This window comes from Trachypithecus francoisi, unplaced genomic scaffold (genome assembly GCF_009764315.1).
Source record: "Trachypithecus francoisi isolate TF-2019V2 unplaced genomic scaffold, Tfra_2.0 Lachesis_group0, whole genome shotgun sequence".
Taxonomy (NCBI): Eukaryota; Metazoa; Chordata; class Mammalia; order Primates; family Cercopithecidae; genus Trachypithecus; species Trachypithecus francoisi.
This window is the reverse complement of record NW_022681453.1, coordinates 56,343,557-56,359,039: the sequence shown is the minus strand read 5'-3', so window position 1 is coordinate 56,359,039 and position 15,483 is coordinate 56,343,557. Positions and strand designations below refer to the sequence as shown.

Sequence of the window (15,483 nt, the reverse complement as noted above, 5' to 3'; positions counted from 1 at the left end):
CTTACAGGTCAAACAATCAATAAAATACATGCCCCAGTTATTCAAGTTTGCAATAGGCTGCTTTCAAAAGTTAAGTCATTTGGTCATGACATTATCTCTCTCTCACTTCCCTTGTACAGAACTAACCAAAGTTTGTAGTCATTGAGAAATTCTCAAGGCTGCTCTAAGGGGCAACATTTTACTTACACCAGATACACTGAAAGACACATAAGGAGTTAAACCTTGAATCCTGTTCAAATACTTGTATACCTGAAAGCACTGGAAGAAGAGCTGAGAGTATCCGCATTCTAGCTTTGGTTCTGTGGTGAACTATGTGACTTAAGAAAAGTCATTTACCTTTCCTAGGCCTTAAATTTCTCAATCAGGGGTTTCCACCTCTTCTCCAGAGGAAATTCTAGTTGCATTTCTCAGAAGCAGGATGTGTGTGGGGAGTGGGCACATGTGTGGAGAGCTGTGAGTGTGCATGCACAACAAACATGAAGTCTCTGATGGACTAAAAGTAAACACTGTTTTGAGCAGAGATGCTGAGAATTCTCTCCTGAATGGGCACAGAGAAGGTGCATGAGTGGCCGTGGCAGCCGGCTTCAAGATGCACTGGTTGGAGATTCTATTCATATCTATGGAACACTATGATTTTCATCAAAAGATTAAGTTTGTTCTACACTGGAGGAAGTAACACCAACATTAAGGACTCTCAGATGTTAAATATATTTCCAAACTTGTACGTCACATCAACACCCTTCACTGGAGTTATTCTGGAAGTTTTTACTTTTGTTACAAAAAAAATCACTTCAACTCTACTACTTACCAAACTCCAAAAGGGGACAGATGTGAGGACCCCAGAACAGGTTTACCTGGTGGCTTATATTTTTCAAGGGACCAAACTGTCCGTACCATATTTCTTAAACATTTCGCTTGGGTGGTTTTTTTCCTTTTTCTTTTTTTCTTTTCAGGATTAATATTATTAATGGGAGAAATAAAAGTGGGGCAGAGCAAGTAACATCAATGAAAATTTACTGTATTTTTCCAGAATGTCAGGTTCTAATTATGAGAAAAATTTGAATGGATAATGATGCTTTCACAGAACCTAGAGAAAACGCGTTTCTTTTTCCTACAGGCACTTTATAGTGTATTATCATTTATATTAATGAAATACTAACTTTCTTTTTCTAAAAAAAAGTATTTCATTTTTTGAGATGAGGTCTTGCTATGTTGCCCAGGCTGGTCTTGAACTCCTGGGTTCAAACAATCGTCCTGCTTTGGCCTCCCTAAGTGCGTGCTAGGATTACAGGTGTGAGCCACCACAACTAGCCTTTATTGGCTTTCTTTAATGTCATGAGAAAATGATGGTCTGGACACCTGAAAAGACCAACTGCACATGCAGGAGTACAAATAACATGAATACAAAATCATCGCCTTTTCACATGTGGAAAGACTGTACCCAGAACTGCCCACTTCAACTTTCAGATGAGCTTCTGCTCAACCATTTGGCTTCTTGGCACAGAACATATGCATGAAATTCTTTCACCTCCATGTAAGTGATTTATCTGGAACTATGCCCTGATAAATCACCCTTGTCACTCTTCCCCTTTACTTCCCCTGTCCCCTCATATAAAGCTCCAGGTTCCTGTTTTCGAAACTCTGTAATAGTTGAACACAGGGCACAAATCCTGCTAATTTTCTCTCCCAATTTAACAACAATGTGACTTTAACCCCTTGGCAATTGATGTTGGTCAGGATTTCCTGGCAGTAAATACTCAAGGACAGAGAGAGGAATCAGCACCCCACCATCATGCCAAACCATTTCAGTTTTTTTTTTTTTTTTTGAGATGGAGTTTCGCTCCTGTTGCCCAGGCTGGAGTGCAATGGTGCGATCTAGGCTCACTACAACCTCCACCTCCTGGGTTCAAGTGATTCTCCTCAGCCTCCAGAGTAGCTGGGATTACAGGCACCCACCACCACGGCCGGCTATTTTTTTTTTTTTTTTTTAGTAGAGATGGGGTTTCGCCATGTTGGCCAGGCTGGTCTTGAACTCCTGGCCTCAGGTGATCCACCCACCTTGGCCTCACAAAGTGATGGGATTACAGGCATGAGCCACTGCGCCAGGCTCCATTTCAGCTTTTTCAGTCCTTTCTGCATTCTGAAGAAGAGGTGAACTAGCAGAGAATTCTGGGTGTTGACATGCAAATGAACACCAGTTGTTTTTATTTTTTTTCCTAGTCATATCTGATTATACTGTTTTCACTGCATTTCTGAAGGCTGCATAGATTCTTTCTCTGTCAAACGACAAGAGAGATCCCTGGGTGGGCGTGGTCTGCCTTTCTTTGCAACCAATTCGCCAATTCTTAGATTGCAGACAGTTCACTTAGGCGTTACTTTCATATTTCACAGGGAACCTCCTTACCTTCAAACCTAGAGAGAAGATCGTGGCCAGCCTGCTTCATGGAGAGAGAACCGTTTAAAACCCTGGTCAAATTTGGTATGCATAATTTTATCTTGAATCATTAATTTAACATGACATTTGGTACAATGTGGTACAATGTTCCATACAAAATGTACTGCACTTCCACGGCCGTGTTTTTGTATTTTTTACAAAGCAAAGTGGAGTCCTTACACTTTCCGTCAGCTTGGACAGTATTATCCAAAGATTGCCATTATAGCAGCCATATCATTCTCAAATTCTTAATGATTTAACACTTCTAGTTTGGGGCTAATAGTGTATTTATCTTCAGACCCTACATCAAATGGCTGGGTAAGCGTCCCTCCTTAACAGGAAGGAAAGCTTAATTACAACTAGGACATGATGGGGTGAATTCAGGTTTTGTGGTACATAAAATGTACACAGTAGTGGGGCCTCTCTAAGGAAGGCATTAAAAATTATGAGAATAAAATTGCTTGGGCCCTTCCCCAAGCACTGGAAGGAGCTCTGCACAAGGGAAGGGCCCCATGAAGCTTCATTAGCTTCACAGCGAATCTGTCACTGGTCATTGTGTGCTTGTGCTTTTCACATACTGGACAGACCAGAACAGAATGAAGAAAGCTGCACTTGAACCCAGTGGTTTTCCAGGAAAGCAAAAAGATTTCTGTTAGGAGAAATCAATTTTTTGAGGGATACATCAAATATAATTAATTTTGATATATTTAAAATTTCAATATTTTGACACATTTTGAGTTTCAATTTTGACATATTTTGATTTTCAAAAATATATTTTGATTTTCAGAATGGGATTAAAAGTACTGTTTTATATAGATTAGTAAATTCAATTATGGCATGCTTCCTACGTAGAATACAAAGACAATGGGGGAAATGGGATTAATGATGAAAATAGAGTAATTAATTTTTTTAACCTTTTTGAATGGAGAAATAGAACAGCACTGTTCCTAAGAAATCCAATAACATCAGCATTTTAACATGAGTTATGAAAGGCATTATACATGAATGCTCTATGTTTATAATCCTTTTGAGTAACAAAATAGCAAGCTAAGGAATTTTCATAAACATGAAAATCACTCAAAAAGCACAGGGTATTCTGGGTGACTTTTCTAATTTGGCAGATTGAATGAGTGTAGTCAACCCCTCCACCCTCTCTCAAACAATCACTTGAGGTAACCCTGTCAGAGTAAAAACTGGCTTGGAAAAATGTGGGCCTCATCGAGTGTGGCTTTCCTGATGTTCCTAGTTTTACCAGGGCAAAATACTGAATTCTTAGGGCTCATCTTCTTCATTTTGTTTCCTTCTTCCTTTTTATACATCTGACTTTCATCACGGTTCTCCTCGGTTAGCTACAATCCAAAACTCATTGGTTTGGTTTCCTCAGCCTCTTGTTGGTTTCTGCCCGTTGTTCCTGTTTCTCTCTTGTTGAGAACCATGAGATTTATAGGACATAAGGGGTCTTCAGAAATAATCTGCCCCATCATTCTCTGACTAATGAATAAACGGAAGCCAGAGACATTCCAAAGTCAAAGTGCCATTTATAGCAAACCAGGAACTAGAACCTAAGCCTGATTCTGGGTTGAGAACTTTTCCCTTTCCATTGCTTTCTATAGGACTTCCTCACTTCTTTTTTTCCTTTTAAAATGATTATTCTAGGATGAACTGGAGATTTTAAACTAACGCTCTTACATGCTGGGGTCTTGGGGCAATGCCGTTTGAATGACTATTTCCTAGAGGTGCTGGTGGAGTGCTGTGTGTGATAGAAGTGAAGTTTGAAAGCTGTCAAAGATATTCTGCTTTCCTGCAGGGTTTGGAGATTTAAGACAAACAAATGAAAACTTAACATGAAGAATGATTCACACTGTAATGAACTAGCACATAACCACAGCTCTTAAAAAAATCAATTGCCAGCCAAAGAGTTATTCAGCAGGCAAGCAAGGGTACTGGCCAACTGAGTCCAGCCATTGGAAAAAAAATCCAAGTGCTTTTCTTTTTAACTCTAAAAATATTATTTTTAACTTATTCTCTGAAAGAAACTGGTTCAGATCTTTTATATCTTTAGCTATTCCTGACAGTCCTGGCAATAGAATAATTTATTTTATTAATATTGATAGATGGATGAATGATCCCAGAAGCCTAACTTCTCCAGCAGCCCCAGAAACAAATTGGCACTACTATCCTGATTTTATTTCTACTGGGGTCCCTAAGCCCCCTTCTCTGAGGATTCTGCCTGATGTCTTTCCTTTGGGCAGCAAATTCCAGCTCACTCGGGCTTTTCCAGAGATAAAGGGAAAAGAGCCCATATGTTGTTTAGCTGTAAGTGTAGGATTTAACAGGACAGATACCTTTCCAATAGCTTTGAGTCACTGGGTTTGATGGCCATTGTAAATTTCAGAATGCACAAACTTAAATGGGTAAGGAAATGTTTTCATACAAGTTTACATTTCCATATTGATTTTATTCTTCACTAGTTTCATATTTCACACACTATTTAGAAAGACCATTTTTTCCAGTGGCACCAGTTTGCTCTTATAATTATAAAAACAGTGACTCTACATGTACCTACCATAAACAATGTGATGCTTTGGAACCCAAAGTCCAATATAGCACAAATAAAGAGTTTTATTCTTTATTTGCAGATAGAGTGCAGCCAGAGCTTCGCCATCTCTTAGATACGGGGTGAAAAGTTGGCAGGCACATCAAGCGTTTTTCTATTTATTGTTTTATGACAAACCATGGCACTGAAAATGGTTTTTGAAAACCACTGTTTATTTTCACCAACAAACATGGGATCATGTGACAATGACACACCCAGTGTGATCATCACACCAGGGTAATAGTCAAACACTGGGCACTTCCAAAGTCCATTCAGTTATCAAACTGCCTTCATGAAACAGAGCACCTAGTTCTGGCATATGCATGGTTTTCAGAGTGCAGAAAGACCTCTTAAATAAGGGGCCTCGGCTGGAGCAAGCCACTGAAAGGGAAATCGGTTGTGGGGACAATCAGTTCCATCCTACTGAGGATGGTTAAAAGGTCTATTGCTCCTAAAATTTCTTGTCCGGCAATCCATAGCTGACAATTCCATATCCCATCTTTTCCTGGCCCTAAGCCTAAAATTCCCAAGCATATTCTTATTTAGGCAAAACAATGAAAAGTAGGGCATCCTATACCAAGGACATGATGTTAAAGTTGGTAGAAGGGGAGCAGGGGAATTCAGTTTATCCATTTTGAAAGGTGCAAGTGGCCCTAAGGAATAAGATCCAGGAGAAGGAAGTTTAGATGGGGAGGGGAAGGAGTCCTGGTCTGCCTGGAGGCAAACGCTGAGCAGGCAGCAGGCATTCTACAATAGGCAATGGTGAAATTGAGGAGAATGATACATTTAAAGAATGGCCTCTTGAATCAAGTCATTTCCTTTTCCAAAGGTTCTGGGTAACTGGTAACCCACTATTCTGAGTAGCCTCCCCCAGCCTTGGCCTAACCAACACTAATGACATCAGTCTCAAGCAGGGTTTATAAGAAACGCAAATTGCTCTGCTGCACAGCCATAGCCACTTTTGTATACCTCCCACCCTCTCAAGAGTCCACATTTCTGCAAAACTTTTCCTATCAATGCAAATCTTAACTTTCATGAGTCCTGGCCAAGAGATAACATAACACCCCTGAGAGAGATGCTATCAAATGAATAACATGACCATGTAGATAAAGAACAAATCTCTAGTCGCATTGGAAATCACATTTTTTTTTTTTTCCTTTCCCATATTCCTCTCTGAACTGTTTCTTTCCACTAGTGTTTAATTTGATTTTGCAAGATAAGGAGAAGAGAGGGTGCCAAACAACTGTAGTTTAGTTTTGTGTCATCAGTGAACGGATTATTTTAATTTGGCCCAGTCTCTCTTTTCCAGATCCTGCCTGAATCCAGATCATCAATAATGTGCAGTTTGGTAAGCAAATATTGGGCTAGTTAGAGGCCCTCTGTTGAAAGTCCACAATTTCAAAGGGCATAGGCAACCATGTTTAATTCAATTAAGCAAATATAGTCTGAGTAACTATTAGGGGCAAGACCCAGTCCTAGTTACTGGAAGAAAATGACAAACGCTTGGCCTTTGAACTTGAAAAGCCCATAATCAAGTATTTTGCAGCCCTTTCCTTTAAATAACTTAATACCTGTTTATTCCATAAAGAACCTCCTTATTTTTTAACTCAAAGATTTAGAGCCAAGGAGTCAACTGGAGTGAGGTATCTTGAGTGTGTCCTCCGGTGACACCGATAAGAGCACGTTGGACATCAGTAGTGTAATTTTAAGTTCTTGACCACCGAGGCTTTTTTTTTTTTTCAGTCTTTTGCCTGACTTTCTGGTACTACTAAGTTGACAGGATTTCCAATAAGGATTGTAGGTACGAATTGGAGGATGAAAAGAAGGTGAGAAAGCAGTTGATGAAAACTAACCATGGCTGGTGGCTCACACCTGTAATACCAGCTCTTTGGGAGGCTAAGGTGGGAGGACTGCTTGAGCCCAGAGTTCAAGGCCAGCCTGGCCAATATAACAAGGCACTGCCACCTGGGCAACAGAGCAAGACCCCACCTCAAAAAAAAAAAAAAGAAAAAAAAAAGAAAACTAACCAAAACTGTAGATAGTTTGCTTTAGGGCTCTTTTCTTTTCAGCAATCCTTTTATTTTTTTCTTCCTGGATATGAATGGTTTATTTTCTGTAGTCCAATCAGCTATGCAGAGGTCTTCATTTGTTTTTGATTTGCTATGGCCAATTTTCTCATTGAACGAATGAGCTTTATGATCACCAGTGTTGTGCAGTCCTGTGCATGTAAAAGCCAGAAGTCCTAGTCAAGGACTTTTGTAATTTGAAAAGAACCGAAACAGCACAAATTTTTTCCAATTGTGTATATATTAGGACAGCAGATGAGGTGAAAAATTCCTACTGTTCTAAAAACTAAGAAAAAACAACCACAGAAAGTTTTCTCAGAGCGAAGCTTTCTCAGTGTGTTATGTCTCCCTGGCTCACTGACAGCAAATGGGAAAGACTAGCTTCCTAAAGTACTGCGCTGAGGGGCTAGCATGCTATACATCTTCTGAACTAGAGGCCAGAAAACCTGCATTATAGTCCCAGGTCTTCTACACACTTGCTGTGGGGTCTTAGGGCAAAATGTTTAACCTCTCTGGACTTTATTTTCCTCATCTCTAAAATAAAGAGGATAATAATAGCAGTAGTCAGGTGGCAATGTGACTCAAACCTAATAAATGTGCAAGGTTTTTTTATACTGTAAAGAATTGAATCCAGGTATATTAATGTTGAGGTATTAAAGACCTATTTGCAAATCGGAAAACTCTTTGTCCTTATCAGTGTACGGCTCTATGCCACAAGTTTCCTTTTTCTATTAACTGATTCTCTTACTAAATGGTTTAGCTAAACAGAAGAACTACCATCTTGAGATAGTCATCAAAACACATGAAAGGTTAATGAGATTTTCCCCACAATATATTTGAATAGGGGAAAAGTTACACATATCTATCAAATAATTGCATAGCTCTCTGGGAGGTGTTCACGTGAAAATAAATGAGTGCATACAAGGGCTTTCCATGGTTGGGACAGCGTCTTCTGAGTGTGTTCTGCAGTTCTTATAGCCCTAGGAGCATTGTGCAGACATCAGAATCAAAGCCAAACCCTGTCGTTAAAAACTGAGCTACAAGGCCGGGCGCGGTGGCTGCGCCTGTAATTACAGCACTTTGGGAGACTGAGGCGGGCAGATCATGAGGTCAGGAGATCAAGACCATCCTGGCCAACATAGTGAAACCCCATGTTTACTAAAACTACAAAAAAATTAGCTGGGCATGGTAGTGTGCACCAGCTACTCAGGAGGCTGAGGCAGGGGAATTGCTTGAACCAGGGAGGTGGAGGTTGCAGTGAGCCAAGATCACGCCACTGCACTCCGGCCTGGCAACAAAGCGAGACTATCTCAAACAAATATATAAATAAATAACAAACAACAAAAACAAAAACTGAGGTACAGAGAGACATGATCTAGGTCATCCAAGCTGATGGCAGAATTGGGACTAGAATTCAGGCACAATTTTATTCTATAATTCCATGTTGTTTTCTCAGTTTCCAGTCAGAGAAGAGCTCTGCTGCTTAGAAAACCTAACTTAGTAACAGTTACAACCCATTCTGGGTTTTCTAAATGGTGCTGCTCAATGAGTGAACAGATGTTGGAGAGTCCACTGGAGTGGCCCAGGTAGCTCAAAGCCTTGCAGAAGATAAAATTCCATATGTAATAAAAGGACAGAGCTTCTAGTTGCCCCGGAATAATCAAGAATGCTACAAGGAAAGAAAGGTAACCTAATATCTACAATCTATTTTATGCCCCATGTTGAACTTCCCTAAGAGGTAACTCTAGACCAGCCTGACGAACATGGCGAAATCCCCCTCTACTGAAAATACAAAAATTAGCCGGGCATGGTAGTGCATGCCTGTAATCCTAGCTACTCGGGATGCTGAGGCATGATAATCGCTTGAACCTGGGAGGCAGAGGTTGCGGTGAGCTGAGATTGTGCTATTGCATTCCAGCCTGGGTGACAAAGCGAGACGACGTCCCAAAAAAAAAAAAAAAAAAAAGGTAACTCTGGTAGTTCTCCTGAAAGGTGAAATAGTGGGATTCAATACATTTTCTAAATCTAGGTCAGGCTGTTCCCAGAGAAAAGCAAGGCTGCTTGAATGAATATTGCTGTGGCCAGTTATTTTGATGCCGAGAAAAGAGATGGATTCTAAAAGAGGGTGATAGGCTGAGGGGGCTTAAGTTCATTCATTAAAGTTAGGATGACCAATACATTCTAACACTATTCTCAAAGACTTTATGGACTTTTCTCTCTCTTCAAAATAATGTTTACTTACGCTATCTGAAAACACTTCCTGCGTTTCAGACTCAGTCTGCAATATGTTAACAGCCAACAGTTGAACAATATTCTGCATGTGCATTCATAGCACAGTAAACCATTTACTCAAAGAAACAGAAACCCAAAACAACTCCCCGCCTCCCCCAATGAAGACAGCAGAAGAGAACTAACTGATTTGTCTGTTGTCTTTCCTGTCAAGATCGCCCTCGCCTTTGCTTTGGTCAGCGGGAAGGACTTTATGTATGAGTCATACAAATGTTTTGCCAGGGCCCGGAGGTCAGCGGACTCTGGGTTCAGCTGGTCGATATCACTGGAGATCTCCGCCAACAGCTTCTCCTTCTCGGCTTGTGGCATCCGCCCAAACCTGATGGCTATAGAGGAAGAGGAACGACAGGATGAATCATTGGATTACTACTGCTCTGAACATACACTGTGCTCTCCCAGCCCTCGTTCCCACACAGTAGAAGCATCTCCTCCTCCACTGCTCTCGAGTTCTGGTTTCTGTCTACCAGTTTGCTCATGTTTTTATAAAAGTAGCACAGACCATCAGTAAAAATTAAACTGTTCACTTTAATTTTTAAAAGTTAATGCATAATCCTGCTGAGAAAGCAAAAGAATTCAAGAGTTTAGCAACGGGAGGAAAGTATATCGACTTAAACGTGAAATAATTGAGAACCAACTCCTATTCATCCCTCAAGACCCAATTCAAAGGTCACCTTCTTTGCATCCCCAGCACTTGACCTAAGGTCAGGGCACCAGAAGGATCAACACATTTCACAAATTAAAATACGAAACTGTGCAGAATTCAAAGTTGTATAGACATAGGCTTTGTTCTCAGGGAGTTTGTATGATCTGTTTGTCTCTGTTAAAAAGAAATACGGATGGTGCTTTATCACATCTTACTAGTCCAGAGAGCACTTTTACAGAAGCCATAGTTATCTCCCGACTCTCCAGAGTTACCACTTAATGATGTTTGTCAGAAAGACAAACTGGCGGCCTGTAGGGTGAGGAAGTGTGAAAAAAGGTAATGAAAGAAAGAAAAGCAACAAGGAAAATGTAAGAGGGGTTAGTGGGGACTAGTGTGGGGAAAAAATAAACTGTAACTTTTCAACTCAGATATGTTTTCTTTCCTTCTTACCAATATGTTCAGCAAAATATTATTTTGAATCATGTTCCTTTGGGGGCACACTTTAGGTTCTATGTTTCCCATAATAAGGGTACCTGGCCATCATGTCCACTGTTCTCCATGCATACATAGCTCTGTTCTTACACTTACGACATGGTATCACAGCCATGTGTTTTTATGGTGCTCGGCTTCACTAGACTATATGCTCCCTGAGCGCAGAGACTGTCATATTCGTTTACGTCTCTAGCAAGACTCTGTCTCTGCTGAATCCCAGAACAAAGAGATGGCTCTTTTATTTTATTTTATTATTTTGAGATGGAGTCTTGCTCTGTCACCCAGGCTGGAGTGCAGTGGCACAATCCCAGCTCACTGCAACCTCCACCTCCTGGGTTCAAGCGATTCTTCTGCCTCAGCCTCCCGAGTAGCTGGGATTACAAGGGGTGTGCCACCATGCCTGGCTCAGTTGTATATTTTTAGTAGAGACAGGGTTTTACCATGTTGTCCGGGCAGGTCTCAAACTCCTGACCTCAAGTGATTTGCTCACCTCAGCCTCCCAAAGTGTTGGGGTTACAGGCGTGAGCCACCGTGCCCAGCCAGAGATGGTTCTTTTATATGTTATTATGCTAAGGGTAGCATTTCTACCATGAGACATGACAGCACATGACAACTTTCCCATCTGAGTACTCCGTGAAAATTACCTTGGATTTTCCCAAGAAATTGACACGTACCCTTGAGTCTCAAATTCATAAATGCAGGCCGGGCGCGGTGGCTCAAGCCTGTAATCCCAGCACTTTGGGAGGCCGAGACGGGTGGATCACAAGGTCAGGAGATCGAGACCATCCTGGCTAACACGGTGAAACCCCGTCTCTACTAAAAAATACAAAAAACTAGCCGGGTGATGTGGCGGGCGCCTGTAGTCCCAGCTACTTGGGAGGCTGAGGCAGGAGAATGGCGTAAACCCGGGAGGCAGAGCTTGCAGTGAGCTGAGATCCGGCCACTGCACTCCAGCCCGGGCGACAGAGCGAGACTCCGCCTCAAAAAAAAAAAAAAAAAATTCATAAATGCATTTCCATTGACCCTAAATAAATTTTATCGCTGACTAATACAACTACTGTTTTGTAGGGGCCTCCTTAGAGACCAGACTTGGGAGTTAGAGGGGAAGAAAATCTTACCTCTCATTTGGGATTCCTTTAAATTGAATTAGCCTATATTTAGATACTTTTAGTAAATATATCCTTGGTACATGGCCTCTTCATATAGAAACTTTTAAACTGGGAGGTTTTGGTCAAAAATCCTGCTTCCCTACTCACTCTTCCCCATTTTCTTTCTGTGTTGTTCTATGGGGCTGAGGCATGGTTGTTCATATTTTTATCTGCTGGTGACCCCAGCCCCTGGTGCTAGGCTTGTCTGGGTCCCTCAGGATATGACCTCATCTCACAGCACTGATCACAGGAATTAATCTATAATGTTTTATTTCCTCCCTTGCCATATAATCTCCACAAAGGCAGGAATCTTGTTCATTATTGTATCCTCAGCACTTAGTACAATTTCTCGCACATATTAAGCCCTTGTCTACTGTAATTTGAAATACAATGGAAAGAAACCCCAGATAGCATATTCCTTCAAAATCCTCTGTGAACCTCCTGACCACTTTGCTCAGATAGAATTCCTTATGCAGTTGGCCCTCCATACCTGCAGGTTCCACATCTGCAGATTCAACCAACTGTGGATTGAAAATATTTGGGAAAAAAAAACAATAAAAAATAATATGGGCTGGGTATGGTGGCTCATACCTGTAATCCCAGCACCTTGGGAGGCCGAAGTGAAAGGACTGCCTAAGGCCAGGAATTTGAGAACAGCCTGGGCAACATAGACAGACCCTGCCTACAAAAATAAAAATAAAAATAATTAGCTGGGCGTGGTGGAGTGTGCCTCTAATCCCAGTTACTAAGGAGGCTGAGGTGGGAGGATCCCTTGAGTCCAGGAGTTAGAGGCTGCAGTGAGTCATGATAGAGCCACTACACTTTAGCCTGGGTGATAGCAAGACTCTGTCTCTAAAATAAATAAATAAAACAATGATAAAAAAAAAAAAAGACAAATAAAAAAATACAGTATAACAACTTTTTTTTTTTTTTTTTGAGACAGGGTCTCATTCTGTTGCCCAGGATGGAGTGCAATGGCACAATCATGGCTTACTGCAGCCTCGACCTCCTGGACTCAATCGATCCTCCCACCTCAGCCTCCTGAGTAGCTACGACTACAAGTATGTGCCACCACGCCTGGCTAATTTTAAATTTTTTTGTAGAGACAGGGTTTCACCATGTTGCCCAGGCTGGTCTCGAACTCCTGGGCTCAAGGGATCCTCCTGCCTCCGCCTCCCAAAGAGCTGGGATTACAGGCATGAGCCACAACACCTGGCCATAAGAACTATTTATACAGCATTTACACTGTATTAGATATTATAAGTCATCTAGAGATGATCTGAAGTATACAGGAGGATATGTGTAGGTTATATGCAAATAGTATGTCATTTTATATCAGAGACTTGCACATCTAGGAATTTTGGTATCTGAGTGGATCCTGGAGCCAATCCCACAGAATAAGGAGGGATGGCTGTACTATGTTAATTTCTTGTTCACTGGTAGTTCTTAATTGAGGAGTGGTGAGGGTAGGGGAGGTAGAGCATATCAGAGTCACATGGTAACTTCTGACATTATATGTTTTCCATGGAACATTTTGATGGGCTATCCATCCACTCAGTTAGGAGTATATAAAAAACCTGGGGTTTGGGACAGTTTATAGAAAGCTTCCTAAATGCTGGGCTCCTATTGTATGCATACATTAGCTCGTGTATTAAACTGTTACTATACTACGATGTTGGTTTTTTTTTTTTTTTTTTTTTTTTTTTTTGAGACGGAGTCTCGCTCTGTCGCCCAGGCTGGAGTGCAGTGGCCGGATCTCAGCTCACTGCAAGCTCCGCCTCCCGGGTTTACGCCATTCTCCCGCCTCACCTCCCGAGTAGCTGGGACTACAGGCGCCCACCACCTCGCCCGGCTAGTTTTTTGTAATTTTTAGTAGAGACGGGGTTTCACCGTGTTAGCCAGGATGGTCTCGATCTCCTGACCTCGTGATCCGCCCGTCTCGGCCTCCCAAAGTGCTGGGATTACAGGCTTGGGCCACCGCACTACGATGTTGGTTTATATCAGTTATTCTACTCGAATATAAATTATATGAGTAACAGGTTTTCTCATCTTTGTTCCTAAGTGTAACAAAATACACATAGTAGGTTAACAATAAATGTTTGATGGATTAAACTCCAAAATATCAGGTTTAAAAACAGACAGAAAACGAGACACTATGCCCATTAGGAAGTTTGGGGAAATGATCCTGAGAAAAGCACTAAGTAAGAAGGCGTATTAAAAGAAGAAGGAATTTTGGTGTAAAACTCAGAGAAAATCAGTTATCCTATAACAAAACAGAGGTGACTAGAATCACCACCTATCTGCTGCTCCTGAACTTTTGTTATTTCACAGAACACACAATATTATCTCTTTACTCAAGGAATAATTATTGAATGACTATTGTGTGCCAGGCATGGTTCTAACTCTGATTCAGTTTTTACAGGTAAGAGGCTATAAACATATGCAAAAGTTTACACATCTAGAAAAGCTATTTTTTCCTAATGGGTAATCAAAAAAGTTAATTTAAATGAACAAAGAGCCAAAGATAGCCACTTACTACATTTGCTAGTCCTGCTTTTCTATCACCTAACAAATATAACCAAAAAACACCCCTAAAAACCATTTTAGAATTAGGATATATTAAAGTGAGATCCCTCTGCCATAATCTCACTAAAATGTATTTTTATAAGTTGAAGTTCCCCCCAAAGGCTAACTCTAATGAATAAATTATTTGTATTGTTAAATGCCCATGCTACAAATTAGGTTCCATTTAACTACCAGTGCAACCAATTATATAGGTGATTTTAGCATTTTTATACACCAGAGGTTCATAAAAGGAATGAAAAATAGATCCCATTTGGTGAGACTAAATTCACATAAAACATACAAAAATCTGAAACTGTACAGAAAATAAGGATTTTTATTTACATACTTTTTTTTTATCTTTCAGCTGAGGCACGCATACCTTTTTTAAAGGGGAAAAAGCCAGTGTTATTAGTATATATAGCCAACAACGAAAAAGCCAGTTTCGTTGCTTCTGAGTCCCACATACTCGTATCTATCTACCTCAGGTGAGGTGATAAGAGGAAGTGTTTAACACAGTGCTGGGCACATGGCAATGCTTAATAAACACTGCTTTTATTGCTGTGGTCTTGGTAACTATGGCTGCTGTGGGTTCTAGACCAGGTTGGTAGTCATGGCACGCTGACCTCTCCCACAGAGAAAGAACAGAATCTGAAAACCTAAACTATGTGTCTATCTGTCTGCCTGACTATCTCTATTTCTATCTTTCCATCTTTAAATTGTTTGGGAGATGGTGTTTTTTAGTTAAGTAATTCTTGAGCCTCAGGTTCTACCCTTTACCTACCAAGAGGAGGAAAGTGATGGAGGTTGGGAGGTGTTTCCTGTAAGACTGAAGTGAGAGCTTAGAAATAGAAGATGAACATTCTGGATTGGGGGTCAGAACTATAAAGGCTGAGTGTGCTCATATATAAGTGTATTTTTCTAAATCTTCCACCACTGCTGATTAATCTTAAAAGGAAAATGCTTCATGTCTTACTGTGAGTCACTGAGCGAGAACTTTTGGCCTCTCTGGAAAGCAAGGGAATGAATACTGCACTGAATGCAGTCAGGAAGTTTAATTTCTAGTTTCAGCTCAGTGACAAACTAGCTATGTGGCTTTAAGAAAATTACTGAACTTCTCTGGTCTTCAACTGATTTATTTACTGAATGAGGAACTTAGAAAAGAAGATTCTAAAGTTTCCTTCCTCTAGCTCTAAATTTAGCTCTAAAGTTCTACAAATGTCTGCATAGTACTCGAGAACATGCTCTGCTCT

General features: G+C 40.8%; 1 protein-coding gene across 5 annotated transcripts in view; it reads right to left on the bottom strand.

The window, feature by feature from the left end:
• Positions 1-15,483, bottom strand: part of PPARG (peroxisome proliferator activated receptor gamma) — a 145,074-nt gene that overhangs the window by 18,975 nt on the left and 110,616 nt on the right. For 4 of the 5 annotated variants that reach the window (XM_033210711.1, XM_033210709.1, XM_033210710.1 and 1 more), the window contains exon 6: positions 9,512-9,711. The exons of the other annotated variant lie outside the window; for it this stretch is intronic. In XM_033210711.1, the coding sequence (XP_033066602.1) occupies positions 9,512-9,711 (200 nt within the window). The remainder of the gene's footprint in view (positions 1-9,511; positions 9,712-15,483) is intronic. 5 annotated transcript variants of the gene reach the window in all.